The 24401-nt window shown below is 34.4% G+C and overlaps 1 protein-coding gene and 1 pseudogene across 1 annotated transcript; one reads left to right on the forward strand and one right to left on the reverse strand.

Annotated features, from left to right (window-relative positions):
• The first annotated feature begins 1162 nt into the window (after positions 1–1162).
• On the forward strand, positions 1163–18801 carry LOC120215546 (annotated as a pseudogene).
• Positions 18802–19315: 514 nt separating this feature from the next.
• On the reverse strand, positions 19316–20109 carry LOC120215547 (triacylglycerol lipase OBL1-like). The gene is made up of 2 exons (XM_039213203.1): positions 19651–20109; positions 19316–19456 (listed from the first exon to the last, which is right to left on the reverse strand). Exons 1-2 carry the CDS (start codon positions 20107–20109, stop codon positions 19316–19318), a joined length of 600 nt encoding a protein of 199 aa, XP_039069134.1.
• Positions 20110–24401: the final 4292 nt, after the last annotated feature.

Consider the following 24401-nt stretch of genomic DNA (forward strand, 5'->3'; position numbering starts at 1 on the left):
TTAAGGTTCCTTCCTCAATGGAGATAAGTTCTCCCCACTTGTCTGCAATATTTCTGAAGGTGGAATGACTCCACACAAATGGTGGGATCCCTTTGCACGATAGCCATGCCCGACGACTACTGCACTGAAAATTTTTCGACAACACTTCCACTTTGTCAAAACATTTTTTTTCAACACCCCAAACTGATTATTTAGAGTATAATCCCTACTCTCTTCATCTTCAAATATGATTAAAATAGCTAACCCGCTTAATCTCATAATTTTCGGACCTAATATGCCTTCCTTGTGTATAATAGCAGCCAACTCTTTCATTTTAATAAACTTTCTGCAACAACCTATCAAGCTATCTCTAAAAGATAATAGCTTATCCTCGTCAACAACACCGAAAATGGGAGCCTCAAAATGACTATCATCCTCCACTTTACTCTTTGCCTCGGTTGGATATGGACCAGAAAACTTCTTTCTCCAGAAAGCTTCACGAGGTTGAAATCTCGCCATGAAAACTCTAACTTTATTACCTTGAATCCTAGATCTGTTAGCACAGATGATAGCCTTCCTTGCATCCTCCAATCTGGTGAAGCGAACAAAACCAAACCTACTTCCTTCCTTACTTCTTTTGTTGGGGATGAAAGAATCAACAACCTCGCCATATTTATCGAATATTAGCTAAATACCTTGATGATGAAGAAACTCTGGAATATTGAAGATGATCACCGTAACACAATTTTTCTCAACAGATTCTTTTCACCTTACTCGCCATCTTATTATACTCTCTCGCTCATACTTAAAAAGAGACTCCTAAAAACACTCACGTAACTTTTAAAAAATCTAGAATCTAGAGAGAAGCTCTCACTAAAAAGAGACTCCTAAAAACACCCACCCAAATAGTTTTTACTTTGAAAAATGGAAAAACAGTTATGTTCTAAATGTGAATTTTTTGGTAGCATTTGGTCGGACATGAAGGAGGAGATCAGAATGAGAGTTCAAGTGGAACAGATCCAGATCCAGATCCAAAGAAAGCTATCAAGGTCCATAAGCCCAGTCGTTTCTCCAGAAAAGGAGAAAAGGTGAAAGGTATTCGCAATATTTGCGTTCATTATTAGCTTATTCTGAAAATGTTAAAATTGAAATTGAATCAAAGAAAAAGAGAAGAAAACGACACATGTTTTCGTTGTACCCACCTTTTTCCGTTTTACAATAACACGCAGTTCAAAAAACAGAGAGCGTAGCTGACCCTCCAGAGGACGATAACCAACTCATAGATTCAGCAAGAAATTCATTTTCTGTTGCTCTTAAAGGTACCTTTAATTTTCTTTAATTTTTTCTTTAAAAATAAGTCATAATTGTGTATTTGTTTCCGCTGTTTCGTTTTCATTGTTTAGTTTCAAGATAGAAGGACCAGGTCTGAAGCTTTGATGAAGAATCATCACAGGCGAAGACAGGCTTCTTTAGATTTAAACAATGTCTCCGTTTCGTCTCCGCCGTTGGGGGCCGTGAAGAAAAGCTCGGTCGCAACTCGGAAATCGGGTTCATTTCCTAGTCCTGGGGCTCCCAATCATCATCATGCTTCGAGTGCTGGAATGCAGAATGGTTGGAGTTCTGAGCATGTGTCGTTGCATAACGATGGTGGAAGGAGGCAGGGGAATGTGGCCGCAGCACTGCCTTTTAACAGTGTAAGGACTTTGCCTTCAAAGTGGGAAGATGCTGAGCGGTGGATTTTTAGTCCTGTTTCTGGGGATTTTGGTGTGAAACAATCCATTGCTCCTCCACTAAGAACCAATATCAAAGAGTGGTCCGCTCGGTCGTCCTGGCATTGCTTACTATTCATTGTACTCGCCTGAGATGCACATGCTTGATGGGGGAGATTCTGGGAATTTCATGTCAGGTTCTCCTTTTTAACTGGTGTAATTGCAGCTGATGGTTTGTCAATTCATTCTCGTAGTCATGGTGGAAGATTTGCTGTTCGGACTGTGCCTAGCATAGCCCGTTCTGTTAGCGTGCATGGATGCTTTGAAGTAGTCAATGCACCATCCTTTTATTCTCAAGGTACGTTTTCTATCATAAACTCCTGGATTAGAAGAATCATAAACACATTGGCTGATCTAAACTTAAAATCCTTTTCACTAAATGCTATTGCTCTACATTTGACAAATTCATGAATTTGATGTTACATTCATTAAATACTAATATAGGCTATTTTCCAAATCTAAACCTGTTTGTTCTATTTGAGAGATGGATTGTACTTGCATAGCCCTAACCTTCCATTGCTTTTCATCAAAGATGCCGATGAAAATCTTGATTCAGTCAAGGACGCAGCCACTGATATTTCTCGTACTGTTTCAAGAAGAGATATGGCAACCCAGATGAGCCCACAGTACAGCATGCACTTGTCTCCCAAAGAATCGCCATCTTTCTCTCGCTCCAACTCTTCTGCTCTACCTATCATATTGCAGAGCATCCATTCCTCTAAACCAGAAGTGAAAGATGTGCAGGTAGATGAAAGAGTCACCATGGCTCTGTGGGCAAAGAAGCAGAGAGCTCGAAAGACTGCGAAGAGCTCTGAAATTCTGGGATGTGACAGAGACAGCAAAAACCATTTCCAAGTATTTCTACTTTACTACTACATCACCTCTGTTTCTTTTGCTCGTTTGTGTCATCTTTCTAGGATTTAGATCAAAACTTTAGAAGTGACTGTTTAAACTTCACATAGAAATGCTTTTAGCACAAGGCAAAAGCTGATGCAGTGTATCAATACCATAGAATATTGAGAAAAAATCCAAATGTTTACAGAACTGATTTGATCAATATTCATACTTCAACTTCTTTCTTTTACCTTTGCAGGGTCAAAAGAGAAGAAGCCAAAATCACTTCGTGGGAAAACCTGCAGAAGGCAAAAGCTGATGCAGCCATAAGGAAACTAGAGGTTGCTTTTTTCTCTACTTTTCCATTCTCAATTGAAGTAATTGTAAAGGGATGTTTAAGTAAATTATTGTTGAAAATAGGGCTAATGTAAAGTGAAATAAAAGGAATTGGGTGATGAAATAAATTAAATGACAAATGTAAGAAAAAGTGAAAAACTTCACTGTCGTATATTCAAGTAACAATAGATTATAAGTTTAATATGTATATATAGTAGGTGAGAACAAGTATTTAATTTAAACTAAACTACTTAGTAGTTATCCTTATCTAACTTTCTAAGAGTTAATTTAAACTAAACTACTTAGTAGTTATCTTTATCTAACTTTCTAAGAGTTAGTGTTATATTAAAATATTAATTAATTATCCTTATCTATCGCATAACCTACACTCCCCCTCAAGTTGGGGAGTAAATGTTGAAAAGACCCAACTTGGATATAATCTCATGTTAAGTTAATCGATCGATGGAATCGGCCAAGAGGGGGTGAATTGGCAATAAAAATTTTGGTGGAAGCTTTTGCAGAAAATTGAAAGTAATTGCACAGCGATTTACAGTTGTTCGACTTTATCAACCAAAGTCTACGTCCACTACCTTAGCTATCCACACTAAGGATTTTCCAACAAATTCACTAATTTGTTCTTTCTTTTGAGGCCAAAGAGATAACCTTACAACTCCCTCAAGAATATACCCCAATTCTTGAAAACACTATTTTCTCAAAGAGAATATTACAAATTTGCAAACTCACAAGAAAAACCTCACAAGGCAAATATGTTTGCACAATTCTAGAACAAAGAAAGAACACTCAATAATAAATACAATTGAGCACAATAAGTGTTCTTGAAAGCAAAATGAATATTGAATGAAAAATAGGTTTGAAATGCTCAAACTTGAGGTTTGATGCTTTCTCTTTGATTCTCTCTTGATTCTAGTTGCTTGATGTTTCTTGTTATTGATAAATGGCTTCTAAGCTTGTTTAAATACACCTTCAAATGATTCTGAACGTTGGGGATGCTTAGTGAAGTCAATATTGCCGTTTAAGTGTGAAAACAATTAATAAATTCAGTTGGGAGCGTCAGTGCATCGATGCATACCCTAGGTGCATCAGTGTAAAATTCAAATATTTTAACCGTTGGACTCTCAGTGCATCGGTGCACTAAGAGTGCATCGATGCATAAAATGTATTCGATGTTTTGAAAAAGCCTGAGTGCATCGATGCATGGTCTTGTGCATCGATGCATGGTCATGTGCATCGATGCATCAAATGCACTGAGTGCATTGATGCATGGTATGTGCATCGATGCATAAAATGCATTCGATGTTCTAGAAATTAATTGATGCATCGATGCATGGATTGGTGCATCGGTGCATGCCCTTGAAAAATTGATTTTAGGCTTGATTTTGGTTCAAAATACTTTGTGAAAATTTGTTTAAAAATAGTTTAAGTATAAAACACAAATTTACACAATTAGTAAGGTTTAAAATTGATCTTGAAAGACTAGGAGTAATGGCTTGATATTCGAGTAATTTAATCGAATATACTTTAGAAAATCATTTGTAAAATCTTAAAATTCATTTAAACTTAGTTTGTTATATCAAAATATCAAAATGTTTTCAACAATCTCCCCTTTTTTGATATAACAAAAACTCTTTAGTAATTTTAAGATTTTCTTTGAAAATAAGTTTTTGAAATCAATTTTGAAAATTACTCCCCTTTACTATAACACTTCTCCCCTTTAAAACTTTTAACACTTAATACTTCTCCCCCTTTTTGTTAAATCAAAAAGACTCAAAAACTGAGTGAAAGAAGGTATTGAAAAACATAGCCAATTGATTAAACATTTTAATTGAATATAGCTTAAGCTGCTAAGATCAAAGATCAAAAGAGAGGTTAGCCATTAGTGTTCATAATCAATATTCATGTGAAATGGTAAATTGGTCATATTTCAACTAAAAAGTAAATGATGCATATATTGAAACAAACCAAAATATATATGAGATAAAAGTTCAAATATCCATCAAACAGACATCCAACAATCAAAGAAAGACAATCCAAAATGTTTTAACAATTTAAATTCAAGTTCAAACCCAAAAACAATCAAAGCAAGATAAGTCTATTCATCCATCGAAGGATCAGGAGGAGGAGGAGGGTAACGAGCTCTCATCTCAAGCGTGAGTGCATCCAAACGATCATTCATATCTTGTTGTCGAGCTCCCAAGGTAGAGAGCTGGGACTCAATAAATGTGAAGCGCGAATCCATGGAGGCATACTGTAAATCAAATGTCTCCAAAAACGAACGAAAATATGGAGGCATTTGATCTTCTTGTGAAGCTGGTTCCAGTACAGGCTCGTCATCGGGTACTTGATCATCGATGTCTTGCATAAGCTGTTGAAATTTAGGATTATCGTCAGAAGCCGGAGCAGGAGGAGGAGGAGGAGCACGAGAGGAGCTAGGAGCAGCTCATGAGGAACTAGCTCCCGGAGTTTGTTTACCGGGTTTAAAAGCCCATAAACCAGTTACCTCATCCAATTTCCAATCTGATTTCTTCAAGGATGTGATATTGATAGGGTTTTGAAGTGGTATAGGATTGTCAAGGGAGACATCTAGACCCAGTTTGATAAAGAGATTACTTAGAAGACAATAATAAACTAAGGTTTCGACATGTTTGGACGGGATAATGTTTATGGTATCAACAAGCTCGCTGAACACAATATGTGGAAAATTTATTTTCTTCTTATTCTTTATACAGTGCATCCACCATAAATTCATAATACGTAGTGTGGAGTACCTACCCGCTGATGGTCGAAACCACCATGAGATCATGAAATGAAGAAAACGATTGTGATGAGATCGAAGGGTACTAACACTACTGTTTGGGAGATATGGATAATCCATAGTTTCTTTTTCGTCATAGACACTATCGTCATCTAACCCAAATTTTGAAGCTATAGTTGCGGAATCAATAAGAATATATTATCCTAAAAGGTAGGATCTAATTCCTATAGTTCCACATTGAGTTTCGTTTTGAATACAAACCGCATTAGAATAGAAAATGCGGACTAATTGATAAAAGACGACAGGTTTAAGAGAGAACAATTTATCAAACTTTCATGTTCTAAGAATCGAGAGGTATTCAAATTTAAAGTCTATCATGGCTTTTAGAGATGGAATACGTTCTTCCCTAATTCTATAAGATTGTAAAGAATTCATGTTCATATGGTACAATTCTTCTCTCCGACGTTCAGGCATATTAAAACAAAATCCTAATAGGCTATTAGGAGGTTGAGGAACGGGAGGACGGTTTTGGTTTGACCGACTCGAAGATGACCTAGGTCATTTAGGGTTTGACATCATTAAAGGAAATCGAAATAAGGAATATCACCTGCAATTTGAAACACATGTATGCACAATCAATCCCAAAACTCAAATGAGTCCTCAATAATTCAAGGTTCTCTAAACCATATCCTAATGGGCATGTTTTGAAAACTATTTAATAATATTTGATAATCATAATATAGTTTTCATGAAAACAACACAATTAAATAAAAAATATTACTAATTTTAGAAATCATATTTTTTTAAGTTCGAAATTCAAAGAAAAATTTTGAAAAATTGTTTGTTTTTAACGAAATTGGTAGTAAAATCTAGTTTAGAACCAACAAACAATCAATTCCCGATATAATGTTCATCCTATAACTAATCAAAACTAGTTCTAAAATTAAAAATCAATAAAATAGAGGTTTTTGAAATATTACCTTGAAAATTCGGATTGAGAGGGATGAGGAGTTGTTTTTCACGATTTAATGATATAAGCAGGTTTTGAAGATGAAAAGTATGAAGAAACCAATGATTTTACGATGATTTTGAGCAAGAGTAGGATTTAGAGTGAGAGAGGGATGAATGGTGGGAGAGTTTTTAGTTTTAGGGTTTGAGAAAAATAAAGAAAATGAGGCATTTTAACCCAAAACCCGACGGATGCATCGATGCATGGCTTTTGTGCATCGATGCACATTCAAGGGCGTGCATCGGTGCATCAGCTGATGTATCGATGAACATTCAAAGGGATGCATCGATACACTGTTAAGTGTATCGATGCATTAAGCACAAAAATGTCAAAAATTCATTTTAAACACTCAAAATGCTAAATTAATTGGCTCTAGTGGTATTGGCAACTCATATATAAAAAATTAATTATGTTCAATCAATCAAATTAATCTTTAAACTTTATTTGAACATAAAATTAATTTTCACCAAAGAACATAAACTCTCCTAACTAATAGCAAAGAATGCAATCAAAAATTATTATTATAAGCATTTTTCATTTATTCTTAAAAATGCTAAAATTATTTTAAACACTAAGTGAAGATAGGTCAGTTAAACCTAATTCTCTCCTAAGTGTCCAAAATCTTTCCTTATCTAAGGGTTTTGTAAAAATATCCGCTAATTAGTGCAAAGTATCAACAAATTCTAGAACTACATCTTCCTTAGCGATATGGTCTCTAATGAAGTGATGTCTAATTTCAATATGTTTAGTTCTAGAGTGTTGGATGGGATTTTTAGTGAGACAAATAGCACTAGTATTGTCACACTTGATAGGAATAGTACATACTTCAATTCCATAATCAAAAAGTTTTGTTTCATCCATAAAACTTGTGCACAACAACTACCAGCTGAAATGTATTCGGCTTCAGTGGTACATAATGCAACACAATTTTGTTTCTTTGAAAACCAAGAAATCAACATATTTCCAAGGAATTGGAAAGTACCAGAGGTTCTTTTCCTATCTAATTTGCATCCTCCATAATCCGCATCAGAAAAGGCATGCAAGCTAAAGCTAGAGTCTCTAGGATACCAAAGTCCTAAACTAGGAGTGTCCTTAAGGTATCTAAAGATCCTCTTAACAGCTAGTAAATGTGATTCCTTAGGACATGATTGAAATCTAGCACATAAGCAAACACTAAACATAATGTCCGGTCTACTTGCAGTTAGCTAGAGCAAAGAACCAATCATTGACCTGTATAATTTAACATCTACACATTTACCTCCTTCATCTAAGTCAAGCTTTGTTGAAGATCTCATTAGAGTGTCATGAGGCTTGCCATTTTCCAGTCCAAATTTCTTGAGCATATCTTTGACGTAGTTAGCTTGATTGATGAAGATGCCATCTTTTCTTTGCTTGATTTGGAGTCCCAAAAAAATGAGAGCTCCCCCATCATGCTCATCTCAAATTCACTTTGCATTAGTTTAGAAAATTCTTGGCAAAGAACATCATTAGTAGAACCAAATATTATATCATCAACATAAATTTGAACTACTAATAAATCTTTACCTTTATGCTTTAAAAACAATGTAGTGTCAACCTTCCCTTTTGAAAAACCTTTTTCAACTAAAAAATTTGACAATCTTTCATACCAAGCTCTAGGAGCTTGTTTTAAACCATAAAGTGCTTTTGTTAATTTAAGAACATGATTTGGAAATTTTAAATCTTCAAAACCTGGAGGTTGTTCCACATACACTTCTTCCTTTATAAAACCATTTAAAAATGCACTTTTAACATCCATTTGATATAATTTAAATTCATGAAAACATGCAAATGCTAATAACATTCTAATTGCTTCCATCCTAGCTACAGGAGCGTATGTTTCATCATAATCTATGCCCTCTTCTTGAGTATACCCTTGAGCAACAAGTCTAGCCTTGTTTCTCACAATATTACCACTTTTATCAAGCTTATTTCTAAATACCCATCTAGTACCTATAGTAGATTTATTACTAGGCCTTTCAACTAATGTCCATACTTTACTTCTCTCAAATTGACTTAATTCTTCTTGTATAGCCATAACCCAATGTTCATATTTTAATGTTTCTTTGATGTTCTTAGGCTCTATGCATGAAATAAATGCAACATAATTACAAATATTTCTAAGAGAGGATCTAGTTGTTACCCCTTTTGATGGATCACCTATAATCTCACCATCCTTGACATAGTTGTACTCTTTTGGATAAGATACTTCCCTTTCTTCAATGGTTGGATTCTCGAGAGGATCATGAGTTTCCTCATCTCTCGTCTCTTCCTTTGATGATGATTCTCCAACGTCATGTCTAACGTCATTTGCTTGTACAATACCTACATCATCATTAACACAAGAATCCTTCCTCGGAAGGAGATTATCATCGAAAACAACATCTATAGACTCTCCTACAACTAAAGTTCTTTTATTAAATACTCGATAAGCTTTAGAATTTAAGGAATAACCCAAAAAAATTATATCATCACTTTTAGCATCAAATTTGCCAAGGTTTTCTTTACCGTTGTTTAAAACAAAACATTTACATCCAAAATGATGAAAATAGCTAATGTTAGGCTTTTTATTTTTAAAAAATTTCATGTGGAGTTTCCTTTAAAATTGGCCTAATCATTACTCGATTTACAACATAACAAGCGGTATTTGTGGCTTCCGCCCAAAAATATTTTGGCAAATTATTTTCACAAAGCATGGTTCTAGCCATTTCTTCTAAAGTTCGATTTTTCCTCTCGACAACTCCATTTTGTTGAGGGGTTCTAGGTGCTGAAAAATTATGGCTAATACCATTAGAATTACAAAATTCATTAAATCCAAGATTTTCAAATTCAGTGCCATGATCACTTCTAACACTAGTGATAGAGTAACCTTTTTCGTTTTGGATTACTTTTGAAAATGTGATGAAATTTTCTAATGCTTCATCTTTAGTACTTAAGAATAGAACCCAAGTATATCTAGAATAGTCATCTACCAAGACAAATGCATATTGTTTTCCACCCAAGCTAGTAGTCCTAGTTGGCCCAAAAAGGTCTATATGAATCAATTGTAATACTCTACTAGTTGATACATCATTAATGGATTTAATAGAAATTTGCTTTTGTTTTCCTTTAGCACAAGCATCACAGATTTTATCATTATCAAATTTAAGCTTAGGCAACCCTCTTACTAAGTCTCCTTGAATTAGCAGTTGCAAGACACTCATACTAGCATGTCCTAGACTCTTATGCCACAACCAACTATCATGTTCATCCTTAGCAACTAGGCACAAATTAGTCATATCAATAGAGTCTAAAACGCACCATGTATATGTTTCCTATTCTATGACCAACAAGCATAATCCGATTAGATGCAATGTCAATGACTTTACAACCATTAATTTCAAACATGACATTAAATCCCTTATCGCATAATTGACTAATACTCAATAGATTATGCTTTAATTCATTCACATATAACACATTTTTAATTTGTATGGAAGAGGTATTACCTATAGTACCAATACCTTCAATGTGACCTTTTGAATTATCACCAAAAGTCACTTCTCCTCCATTTTTGGCGTTAAGCTCTATGAACTGGCTTTTGTCTCCGGTCATATGTCTCGAGCATCCACTATCAAGGTACCATGAATTTGGATTTGTTTCTCGTGCCTTGTAGCAATGCTCCTTTTCCTATAAACATAGATTAATTTCTAATTTTTGGTACCCAAATTCTTTTGGGTCCATATTCATTAGTTTCTAAAATTCTTGTCCCCTTTGGTATCCATTTATGAAGGACATCATTATCTTTAGTAGTAATGAATTCTTTAGGAACCATATACTCCTAACAATTTTACCATTCAAGGTTCGTTGAGGACTTCTATGATTGTAGCTTCTAAAACTTTTCTTAACAAAGTTGGATTTTGAATTCTCACCTATTTCAAAACTTTTTGTTCCAACCTTATTAAAAGAAGTTTTAAGATCATCAATCTTCTTTTGATGATCATCATGAACTTTTGAAAGTAAGTTATGCAAATCAGTATTTTTCTTTTCAAAATCATTAATTTTGATTTGCAATTATTTGATCTTACTTTCAAGCTTATTGTTGGTCTTGGATATAAGACTATTTTTGTTTTTCAATTTTGAAATAACATTTTTGTATTTTGAAAATAGAGTCTTATAATCCGAAGCCAACCCATTATAATCCTCTAATAACTCATCATAAGATAATTCATCCAAATCGAATGAGTTAGAGGTTACCTTAGAATCTTCCTCGATAGCCATTAAGTACAAGTTTGCAACTTCTTGTTCCTCTTTATCGCTCCATTTAGCTACATGAGCCTTGTGTTTCTTTTTGGATTGACCCTTTTTCTTCAATTGTGGGCAATCATATTTTATATGCCTCGACTTTTTGTATTCATAGCAAATGATTGGGTCTTTCTCCTTCGATTCAGTTTTAAAGTCTTCATTGCGTTTGAATTTTCTTCCTCGGTTGGGCATCATCAACTTTCTGAATCGTTTGGAAAATAATGCCATTTCCTCGTCATCATCATCGTCATTCAAATCACTCTCATCTTTTGTGGATTTGAGAGAAACTCCAAATTTTTTGTTCTTCTCCTTCTCCTTTGGTGTCTCGTCAATCTTATCGAGGTCCATTTCATCTTCAAGCATCATTTCATGAGTGAGAAGGGAAGCGATTAGCTCTTCAAGAGTTAAGGATGTTAGGTTCTTAGACTCGATGATTGTCGTCTTCTTTGATTACCACGATTTTGGAAGAAAGTATACTAACTTCCTCACAAGCTTTTCATTTGAAATGATCTCTCCATATGAATTGAGACCATTGACAATCGTTGAAAATCTATCCGTCATAGCTTTGATAGCTTCATTTGATTTCATCCTGAAATTTTCATAGTTATGCGTTAGAATGATAATTTTAGATTTCTTTACCTCATCGGTACCTTCGTGAGTGACTTGAAGCTTATCCCATATTTCTTTGGTGCTTGTACAAGATGAAACTCTTTCGCATTCATCTGGTCCAAGAGCACAAAATATGATATGGATGGCTTTGGAGCTGAGCTGGAACATTCTTGTCTTTCCTTCACTCCACAACCTTGGATGAGTGAGAGGCTTGATGTATCCTTCTTCTACGATATTCCATGCTCCCATTTCACTTTCTTGAATGAAGTACATCATTCTATTTTTCCAATAGGCATAGTTAGCTCCATTGAAGAAATGAGGCTTGTTGATGGGCATCGAATCGAGACCAGAGTCGTAATTTGAAGCGGAGACCATTGATGGCTTGATAATCGATGTAACTCTTCCCGAATCGACTCAAGAGGCGATTAAACCTTTAAATGATTGAGGCTCTGATACTAATTGTTGAGTTAATCGATCGATGGAATCGGCCAAGAGGGGGTGAATTGGCAATAAAAAGTTTGGTGCAAGCTTTTGTAGAAAATTGAAAGTAACTGCATAGCGATTTACAGTGGTTTGACTTTATCAACCAAAGTCTACGTCCACTACCTTAGCTATCCACACTAAGGATTTTCCAACAAATTCACTAATTTGTTCTATCTTTTGAGGCCAAAGAGATAACCTTACAACTCCCTCAAGAATATACCCCAATTCTTGAAAACACTCTTTTCTCAAAGAGAATATTACAAATTTGCAAACTCACAAGAAAAACCTCACAAGGAAAATATGTTTGCACAATTCTAGAACAAAGAAAGAACACTCAAGAATAAATACAATTGAGCACAATAAGTGTTCTTGAAAGCAAAATGAATATTGAATGAAAAAAAGGCTTGAAATGCTCAAGCTTGAGGTTTGATGCTTTCTCTTTGATTCTCTCTTGATTCTAGTTTCTTGATGTTTCTTGTTATTGATCAATGGCTTCTAAGCTTGTTTAAATACACCTTCAAATGATTCTGAACGTTGGGGATGCTTAGTGAAGTCAATATAGCCGTTTAAGTGTGAAAACAATTAATAAATTCAATTGGGAGTGTCAGTGCATCGATGCATACCCTAGGTGCACCGGTGCATCAGTATAAAATTCAAATATTTTGACCGTTGGACTCTCAGTGCATCGGTGCACTAAGAGTGCATCGATGCATAAAATGCATTCGATGTTTTAAAAAAGCCTGAGTGCATCGATGCATGGTCTTGTGCATAAATGCATCAAATGCACTGAGTGCATCGATGCATGGTATATGCATCGATGCATAAAATGCATTCGATGTTCTAGAAATTAATTGATGCATCGGTGCATGCCCTTGAAAAATTAATTTTAGGCTTGATTTTGGTTCAAAATACTTTGTGAAAATTTGTTTAAAAATAGTTTAAGTATAAAACACAAATTTACACATTTAGTAAGGTTTAAAATTGATTTTGAAAGACTTGGAGTAATGGCTTGATATTCGAGTAATTAAATCGAATATACTTTAGAAAATCATTTGTAAAATCTTAAAATTCATTTAAACTTAGTTTGTTATATCGAAATATCAAAATGTTTTCAACATCTCATCAAAGGTAATTCTTGGAAGTGCTATGGTGAGAATATCTGCTAATTGATTCTTCGTTGAAACATAATTGAGTTTCATCGTTCCACCATTCACCTTTTCAGAGATGAAATGTCTGTCAATCTCCACATCCTTCGTTCGGTAATAATGAACTAGATTCTTTGCAATACTTATTGCAGATTTACAGTCACTTTGAAGTTCAAACCATTTGTTGGCGCATAACCCCAACTCAGTTAACATTCTTTGAAGTGAAATTCCTTCGCAAATTTCAAGTGCCGTTGCTCTAAATTCAGCTTTTGCACTACTTCTAGACACCACCGCCTGTTTTTTACTTCTCCAGGTAACCAAATTTCCCCAAACAAATGAACAATAACCAGTTGTAGATCTTTTATCCGTTAATTCACCTGCCCAGCTTGAATCCAAAAAAATTCTTACTGTTCTGTCATCACTTTTTCTAAAAATTAACCCATGTCCTGGTGTCATTTTCAAGTATCTTAGAATTCTATTCACTACCTCTAAATGTTCTTCTCTTGGATCATTCATATATTGACTCACTATACTGACAGGGAACGAAATATAAGGTCTAGTAAGTGATAAATAAATTAGTTTACCTACTAGCCTTTGGTACCGTTCTTTGTTCACATGACTTCCCAATTCTTCTCTCCTTAGCTTAATATTTGCTTCCATGGGTGTTTTTGCCGGCTTACATCCCTTTATTCCAGTTTTTGATAGTAGATCAAGGATATATTTCCTTTGATTTATCATTATTCCTTCTTTTGACCTTGCAACCTCCATGCCTAAAAAATATCGTAAAGTTCCCAAGTCTTTGGTTTCGAACTCCTTCGCCAGTAGCTTTTTTAATCTTTCTATCTCTATACAATCATCACCTGTTAGAATGATATCATCCACATAGACAATCAAAATTGCCTTTTTGTTGTTTGAAGCTGTTTTGACAAATAAAGTGTGATCCGACTGACATTGCTTGTAACCATCCTGAATAATCACCTTTGTAAATCTGTCAAACCATGCTCTTGGAGATTGCTTAAGTCCATACAAGGACTTTAGTAATCTACATGTTTTTCCTGTATTGCTCTTCACACCCGGTAGAATTCGCATATATATTTCCTCCTCCAAGTTTCCGTTTAGAAATGCGTTTTTGACGTCTAACTGATGAAGCACCCAACTCTCATTAACTGCTAATGACAGTAACACTCTAATAGTGTTTAGTTTTGCTACCGGAGCAAACGTTTCATGATAATCAACTCCAAAAGATTGAGTGAATCCTTTCGCCACTAATCTCGCCTTATATCTTTCAATGCTACCATCAGCTTTATATTTTACCGTGAATACCCATTTGCAGCCGACTGGTTTTTTATCTTTCGGAAGATCAACTATAATCCAAGTATTGTTATTTTCCAGTGCTTTTAATTCCTCTTTTACTGCCTTTTTCCACTTGGGATCTTTCAATGCTTCTTCCACCGTATCTGGAATAGTAATACTATCTACACTTGTTGTAAAGTTCTTAAAACAATGCATTAGCTTTCCGTATGCAAAAAATCTCTTAATTGGATAATTTCTATATTTTCTTACTCATTTCTTTTAAGCAATCGAAAAGTCATTATCATCAATTAAAGCATTTAATTCTGTGGAAGAACTCAGATTACCTTCTTCATTCTCCAAAGGATTCTCGTTTGGTTTTGGTTCATGACAGTATCCATGCTGTGTGGGAGACTCGGAATTAGGTTCAGGGATTGATTTAGAAATTGGTTTTTTTCGTTTCTTGTAAATCTGCAACTCGAATTGGGGTATTTGAGTCAAAGTGATATGCTGATCATGCCAAGGTAAATGTGTTTCAGTGGACTGGTTTGGCAAGGATACATTTTTTGGGTTCGATAGTGTTGTTTGGTCTGGCTATAGCAATTTTGTAGGCTTATTTGACTGGTTTAACTGGTTTGACTGTGCTGGTTGATCAAAAAGATCTGGCTGCAAATCAAGTGACAATTGTTGTGAGTCAACAAACTGATATTCATTATATGACTCCCCCTGAATAGCAGTTTTAAGGAAAAAAATATGTTTTTTCAAGGAAAGTAACGTCCATAGTAATAAAGAATTTCTTTGTATGAGGATAATAACATCGAAAGCCCTTTTTGAGTCGATGAATAACCCAGAAACACACACCGAAATGCTTGAGGATCTAATTTGGACCTGAAAGGAACATTGTTATGAACGAACACAGTACAACCAAAAACTCTAAGGGGTAACAATGAAGTCATCGGTTTAAAATTGGGAAAACTGAAGAAAAACATCTCTCGGACACTTAAATTATAACGGTTTACTAGGGAGATGGTTAATCAAATAAGTGGCAGTTAAAAAGGCTTCCCCCCAAAAATAGTTAGGAACATTTATGGAAAAAAGTAGAGACCGAGTAACCTCAAGAAGATGTCTATTTTTTCGCTCAGCAATCCCATTTTGTTGAGGAGAATTAACACACGAAGTAAGATGAACAATCCCGGTTTCCTGAAAGAAAGAACCCAAAACATTGGCAAAATACTCACTACCATTGTTAGAATGAAACATTTGGATTGAACACTGAAATTGGGTTTCAACCATCTTATGGATCCGTTTAAATATTTCACAAGCTTCAGATTTGGTTTTCATGAGAAAGGTTGAGGTAGTACAAGTGTGATCATCAATAAATGAAATAAACCACCGAAACCCATGTAAAGATGCAACTCGAGATGGTCCCCAAATATCAATATAGATCATGATAAATGGTTTGGATGGTTTATATAGAGAAGGTAGATAAACACTCTTAGTTTGTTTAGCAAGTGGACAAATATCACAAGAAAAAGATTTCAGACTTTTATTGACAAAAAAATGTGGAAACAATTATGCAAGATAAAAGAAACTGGGATATCCTAAACGAAAATGCAATAACATAACATCGGTTGAAGGTTCAAGTAAAGGAAATTGTTGTATAACATTGAAGGAAGTAGATGAGTGGGAAAATAAAATTGCTGGAAGTAGGTAAAGACCCCCACAAAGCCTAGCACTGCAAATCACTTTCCCCGAGCTGGAATCCTGAAATTCACAAAAATCAGAGTTAAATTTCGTGGTACAACATAAATCGACAAACAACTTGCTAATGGAGATAAGATTGCAAGTGAGATTGGGAACATAAAGAACATGAGATAATAAAATGTCCTGATTTATTCGAATAGATCCATGACCGGCAACACCAGATAGAGAACCATCAGATGTTCGAATATGAGAGATAGATGAGTCGGCATGAAAAGTGTGAAAGAGCCGAAGATCACCTGTCATATGATCACTTGCACCAGAATCCACAATCCAAGTAGAAGTGGTGGATGTATTAGCCAAAGTAGCAGAAGGAATTCTACCTGTAGGTACTGATTGGGGATGAGTGTGCATCTAACTAAAAACCTGTTGCAACTCTTCCATTTGTTTTTTTAGTAAATGAACTTCCTTGTAATTCAGTATTCACAACACAGTTTCCTTGAGTATCACGTTGTTGATGCTGTTTTGAAAACTTCCCATCAGTAGGCTTGCCATGTAATTTCCAACAGGAATCCCACAGATGGCCAACCTTCTTACAATAGTCACACCAAGGTCTCCCTTTCTTTGGCCGAGTAGTAGTTTGAGAGTGAGTGAGCAATGCAGACCCTTCAGCGGGCTGCAAATCAGGAAGTATAACGGTAGGTCTACTTTCTTCGCGTCGTATTGCAGAAAATATTTCCCGGATTGAAGGAAGAGGTTTGAGTCCTAATACTCATCCTCGGATTTCATCAGGATCCCAATACAAACCGGACGAAAACTGGAATATCCGGCGCTGTTCAACAATCTTCTTGTATAGAGCGGCATCTTCTGCACACCTCCATTCATGGGATTCGAACAAATCAAGTTGCTGCCATAGGCGCGACATTAGAGTAAAATAATGAGTCACGGTCATGTTGCCTTGTTTGAGATTGGCAAGTTGACGCTCGATCCCAAATAAAGCAGCAGAATTTTCCAGATTCGAATACATCGCCTTTGCAGCACTCCAAATTTCAGCCGATGTTTCATACAGCAGAAAGTTTTCCCCCAAAGCAGGAATCATGGAATTGATGAGCCATGACATAATCATGGTATTCTCACTTAGCCAGGTTGAATATTCAGGATCCGTCACAGCTAGAATTGGTGTGGTCTCCAAAAGATATTGTTGTTTGTGTCAACCAGTTATATAAAGGCAAACAGATTGGGACCAAGCGATATGATTGTCACCATTCAATCGGTGACAGGTGATAGAGGTTGAAGAAACATCAGAAAGGTTTGAATGGGGCAAATTAACGAGGAATTTCAAAGTGACCTCCGATGAAGAAGTGGCTGAATTCATGATTGACGGCTATATTTAGGGTAAAAAGAAAAAAATAGGCTAGATTTAGGTGAAGGATCGGTCATCTAGTTGATACCATGTTGAAAATAGGGCTAATGTAAAGTGAAGTAAAAGGAATTGGGTGATGAAATAAATTAAATGACAAAGGTAAGAAAAAGTGAAAAACTTCACTGTCGTATATTCAAGTAACAATATATTACAAGTTTAATATGTATATATAGTAGGTGAGAACAAGTATTTAGTTTAAAATAAACTACTTAGTATTTATCCTTATCTAACTTTCTAAGAGTTAATTTAAACTAAACTACTTAGTAGTTATCTTTATCTAACTTTCTAAGAGTTAGTGTTATATTAAAATACTAATTAATTATCCTTATCTATTGCATAACCTACAATTATCATTCTTGATACAGTAAAAATAAAAATCTTTCCAGCATATGCTTTTAATATTTCTTCCCTTTACTTTGTTGAAGTTATCGTGTAGTAACTTGATGAAATAAAATTCTGTAGAATGCGTTACCTGCCCTTTCTCCGGGAAAAAGTGTTTTGCTTCTATTTGTGTTTTAATTTGAGTATGGTTTGTTAAGATAAAACTACCGAAAAAGAGAATGTATTTCAGATGAAGCTTATTATCTTCATCATGACTGATAACAATGTATTTCAGATGAAGCTGGAAAAGAAGAGAAGGTCATCACTAGATAAGATAATGAATAAGCTGATATCAGCTCAGAAGAGAGCCGAAGAAATGAGAAACTTGATGTTAGCCAACCAGGCTCATCAAGTAACAAAGGCCTCGCATAAGGCTATATCATTGCGCAGAACCTGCCAGATGGGATCATTGAGTGGCTGCTTCACCTTCCATGCATTCTAATGCCTCACTTATCTATCATTTACCGGTTCAATCAGTCATGAAATGGCAGGTAACTCAGTTTGGAAGAACGGTTACTTTTCAATTTTTTTTTTTTTTGGTTTGTTTGAGGATTTCACTTGTTTTACATCTATTTCCTTGCTTGGTTAGTTTTAGGCTTACATTATTCCTCTTATCTCTTACCAGTGTGAGGATCAAAGGCCAATCGGGAAGATGAATATTGTACAGGAAGCAACTTATATGCTGATTTCTAATTAGGTGTCAACGCAGTTTTGCTTGAATGAAGCACCCCTACCTCCAATCCTTGAAGCTCATAATCCTTGAACTTCAACCTGAATATTTGACTAATAAAATCCTTTACTTCTTGTATGTATGTATTTATGCATGTAAATCAAGTTTTCAAGTTTTTTTCTTACAATGAAAGTTTGCCATCGAAATTGAAACATCAGTTATCTTTGTTTTCCATATTTTCTCACAAGTAGATGCAAATCATTTAGAAACACTTTAACTGAATTCAATAAGAAATAATGCATTTGCTACATCTTTATCTATAAATATGCTATCGATACTGGTTAACATGTTCATCATATATACTTTCACAATCTGTTCTTGTTTGTACATACATGTTCATCATATATACTTCCACAATCTGTTCTTGTTTGTACATACATGTTCATCATATATCCTTGTTGTGATTCATATTATGAGTATTGATTGAATTATGTTTCAGTCTCTTTTAAGCTAGTCCAGGGGCAAGGTTCCCAATCGGGTAGAATTGACATAATCAGGGGGCATATGATTTGACGTTCCAGGTAATACAAATCCTATTATCCTCACAAATGTCATAAGCCAGGTTTCCCTGTATTCTCGACCCTTTTTTTAAGGCAGAATGAAACCATAATAAACTCCCAAACTGCATCCATCATCTTTGGAAATGTCCATAGCCAAGGGTATAAATTCTTATCAGGTTCCACTGCCAAGACCTGCAATTCAAATATATAGTTCAATAGTTGCAGACAGGGATGGACCTAGTTGCAGATAAGGGTAGAAATTCTCTTTCGCCCTTAGAATTTTAAAAGTTAGTTCCCTAGCATAAAATCATGCATTGCAGCGTAGGGACTCAAACTAATTGAATTAAACCCGGAGTTGTTTTTCAAATTAGAAAAAGTAGATTTACATTCCCTTCATAGCGTCTGTTGAAAAAGATGCAGGTTCCAAAATGCTTGAAAAAGAAGATGCTGTCATCATAGGGTAACCTAGGCCCATGGTCATTGTTGTAAACATATCTGTAATATTTAACGTCAAATTTGCTCAACTTCTTCTCTATAAACTCCCCAAACTTAGAGTCCGCAACCCTGGGATGCCCAAAGGTGTAAACCGCATCCAATCTCTCCAATAACCATTCCTCCTGGTGCAACACTAGCACAGCAGCAAACAGAATAGCCGTTGCCCCACCCGAGCTATGCCCAGTCAGTATAAACCTGGCTTCTGGGTTCACTTGCAAGACCTCCCTCAGCTTTCGTCTGAGAGTGTAGTAAGCGTATTGGCGGCTGTCAGTCGAGTGTTGATCTTTGGGGAAACCCTTGTTCTTTTGCAAGCCTAGAGCTTTCATAAAACCACTGTGGGTCTTCGCCATGTGTTTAAGCTCATACCAGGAAAAATCGATGTCCATCCACAATTCATAGGGACTCATTGGTTCGGTGCCTCTGAATGCAACCACGATCAAATTTGGGTTAGACTGTGTCTTGCATCATGAAGGCTTGGGTTGTGATACGATCGTCGAAATCTGTGAAACAGATGACTAGGATTTCAAATATATCAATAGTACAAAAGAAAATGAAAAGCGTATATATATCTTGGAGAAAGGGAATGGAAATTAAAGAGAAAGAAAGAAAACATGTCTTTTTTTTTTACTATATCCTACGAACGTGCATGTGGAGTTTAATCATAAGCTTGCATTTAACGTACCGTTCCAGAATTCGTAGAACTTCAAGAATTTCATCTGCAAATCAATGTTAAATTATCATTTTTTCCCCAATTTAAGGAAGTAAAAGGTTGAATGACAATCCATATTTTTTTTAATAAATGTTGGTATTTAACGGATTGATCGATTAATTCATGTGGCATATTATTGATACCAATTATGAGAATGACCATCTTTTTAAAGTATAAAAAGAATTATTGTTGTTGTTGTTTAATTAATGATTTATAGATATTTAATTTTTTTATAAAAAGAAAATTATACATAATTTGAAAACAAAATACGAATGGTATGAGATTTAAATATAATCACATATAATATAGAGATAAGATCTAGTTATAGGAGGCAAAATTTTTAAGTTATATAATTTTTCTCGATATTTTTTTTTTGGATCAAATGAATTTAATGATTTAGATTAAAGTTTTTAAATTTGACATCTATAATAAAAATGATTATACAAATAACTAAGTAAATTTAACTCATCTGTCGAAGTGGTCCAGTCAAGTTTGGGCATGATAATTTTTATTTCATGTTAATTTGATCCGAATTTAATTAAATAATATTCTCTCCATCTCATAATTTGTGTCTTATATTGACTATGAATATAATTTTAGGAGATATATTTGGCCAATGAAAATGATAAAATTACCCCTACAAGATTTTTGATATATTTGACAGATTTGTTTTGATAAGTGTAAAAGAGTGAGACATATAAGGATAAAAAAAAATATAAGTATTTTTGTTGACTTTTCTAATAAAATATTTTGAGTGAGACAATTTAAAAATCAAGAGACAAATTTAGGAGAATAGATTAATAAACATTGAGTATAGTAATAAAACATTTTGCACTCTAAGGATAGAATTTAGATTTAAATGTTAGAGATAATATTGTTTGGAAGATTACATAAACGGTAAAATGAATAATACTAATAATAATAATAATACATTTATTTATTTAAATATATAATTATTAACGTAAAAAATTTAATTTTTAACATTTTATGGTATGTGGAGACTATTGGAGAGTGAAAATGAGCCATCAACTTGGACTTGATTAGACAGGCCACATTTGGGTCTGAACAAGAAATTAATTAAAACATGATATTTTTTTAATTTAATGACTAGTATATCTATATCTATATATATTAAATTTTCATTCCAAAATACTATATCTTAAATGCTTGATAATTGACTTAAATGCAAACATATGCTATAAAAGAAAATATCTTCCAATGTTCAATGATATTGGTTTTAACGTAGCATTCATTCTCGTACGAAAACTTGGCACACATCGACGCTTTATATTTGGCGTCATCGGGTTTAATCTTGTTGTCTAGTTCAACTCGGTCATCGATAAATCCGATCATCGATTTGAACTTGGGCGATGATTTATGAGGCCACACTAATTTCTCTGCACCATTTAACCTCGAGTTCTTGGCATTAAGGGATCATGGAATAATGATTAGAATACTGTGTTAGGGAAGAAGTGTAAAACCTGCGATAAGATTGAGAGGAAGGCCAAATAAACCACCGTTCCATGATAAAAGGTTTATAGACATCTCGTAGGTATGCCTTAATTAGTAAAGGTAGTCTGATGTAAAGGAGGAGTTTCTGAAGGAGAACCGAGATGAAGATGACCCATCTACGAACAAACCCTACATGATACTGCCCTGAACACTCAATGAACCTTCTTCCTCCCATTTCAGAGGAAAACAGTAGCCCAAATACTTCCTTTTCACAGGGTTAGAGTTCATTTTTTTAGTTGGATCCTATGTTTAGAAAGTCGAATAAGAGGCTTGAATTGTTAAAGTTTTTTGTTTTCAAATTTTATCAGATTTAATTCATAATTTTTCTTGAATAAACTGACGTGATTATATGATAGTATATGCTCAAAATTTTTATTAGCCTATTTACGATGCACATAAACTCTACAAATGTAACTTGTTTGATTCTGTATTTTTTAAAAGAAACAATATTCTATTTTATCATTGAGATCATTCAATGAATTCAATTTATATGCCTTTAAAAAATTTAACCTTTTAATCTTTAAACGGAATTTAAATCGAAACTATATAAATTTTTTAATTTATTTCGAAATTTAAGCGGTTAAACAAGTCATCTTTAATAAAATCCCTCCAAGCACAACCACTACACCCAACTTAGATATAGATCCTTATATTTTTTTTTAATAAAAATGACACTATTGGTTTTGGTCTTTTGGATAACTTGGATGCATGAAAAGAATTTATAATTTAAAATTAAAGTTTAAATAGTAAAATATTAAAATTGGTTCAATTTTTTATGGAAATCAATATGTTTTTTATGTTCATTTTATGATTTATGTAAATTAATTCGGAATTGTCATTGTCCCTCTAATAATGTAATCTTTAACTTTTGAATATGAATTTTTTTTTCTTTAGAAATACAAAACTGGTTCAATTTTAAATGGTGTTTTATTCGTTTGAAATTTCTTAGTTTATGCATATTATCGGATCAAGCAAGCCACAATTCAACCAATTATTGTTCTAAATCCATTGATTTGATCAACAATTTGACGACATGGTGAGCATAATCTATTTAAGAGGGGTAGAATTTATATTTGTAAATGAAAATGAAAGTTGCACGGATAATAATGGATAAAACGTAGTAAAAATTTTGTTGGATCCATTGTGGTAAAAACACTATCCCACTAGAGATTTCTGCTCTGGGTAACAATCTAGGATTAGAGGCGATTTTTGGCAAACAAATTTAGAAGAATTGATTAAAAGAATTGCTTAATTACCAACATTTTACTTATAGTAGGACTTTACCAACCTTTCCACTATGACAGCTTGCTCTTAAATGCTACACGAATTCTCATATAAGAATTCTATTTGATTATGATCTTTGTAAAAAATTGTTATTATTGTTGTTGGAAATAAATACTGAAAAACGAAATTGCTAGCATTGACAGGACAAATAAAAAATGTTAACAAATGAACAACTGAAACCGTGTCGTGGTGAAAACCACTGCTTTAGAAACAAATTCGCCATGATGTGTGTAATCGCTGCAACAGGCGGATCATCCCCTGAGAATTCATACACCCGAAATCGGAGTGGACTGCTGGAGGTACTACTCTTATGATAGTAGTAGAGAAAATAAGCTTTGAAATGCTTTAGGTTTAGAGGATATGTGAAAGTTGAGAGTGAGTTCTGAAGTCATCCACAATGACTTAGTTCAGGGGTAAAATCATCCACAATGAAATCAGATATAAATCTGATTAATTTCTGAATTTAAACTATGTCTGAAATTTTTGTTGTAAACCAATGAATCTGACCTCAAAGCAGTCCATATTCATCCTTTAATTTTCAACCGTTTGTAAATATTGTCTAGATACATCAAACGTTTCACAGACATAATTTCAAAAACTGAAGGTTCAAATTTTAAATTTTCAAAAATCATATTAATAACAAATTAATCAGTTTTTACCCTCTGAAATTTAAATCGAACCAGGACAAGCTCAAGAAAATCCTTACGAATTTTCTCCAAAAAGATAAAATCCTTACAGACGTATTGGAGACTCATATTGCCACAGGCTAAGAGCCTCAACCACGACCACAACCATGAGATGAGACAAACGGACGGCAGCGGCGGGAGTGCGCAAGATTATGCCTTGTTCTTTATTACTCAACGAAGGAATGAAGATTGAACACTATAAATACTCAAGCCAGTGGTATTTCCACTCAATGTGGGATAGTGTTTTATGCATTACAAACATTTCCCCACTAATGCGATAGAATCCTTCTGAAACTCGAAAAATAATCTTCTCAGAAGAGCAATAGTGAATTAGTTGCTTAAGCATTAGTGAACACATCATGAACTAGTACATAGTGACAATGAGAAATCCTTCTCTTAGATAAGTAAAACTAGTCTTGAACTTTCTAAGATAAGGGTAAACTCATAACAC

The sequence above is a fragment of the Hibiscus syriacus genome, unplaced genomic scaffold, assembly GCF_006381635.1.
Source record: "Hibiscus syriacus cultivar Baekdansim isolate YM2019G1 unplaced genomic scaffold, ASM638163v2 tig00110123_pilon, whole genome shotgun sequence".
In the NCBI taxonomy this organism is placed as follows: Eukaryota; Viridiplantae; Streptophyta; class Magnoliopsida; order Malvales; family Malvaceae; genus Hibiscus; species Hibiscus syriacus.

Coding starts and splice junctions, on each gene's coding strand:
- LOC120215547 (XM_039213203.1), bottom strand. CDS start 20,109: ATGGCGAAGACCCACAGTGGTTTTATGAAAGCTCTAGGCTTGCAAAAG. Junction 19,457..19,650: donor ACAGACGCTATGAAGGGAAT/GTAAATCTACTT, acceptor TTTGAATTGCAG/GTCTTGGCAGTGGAACCTGA.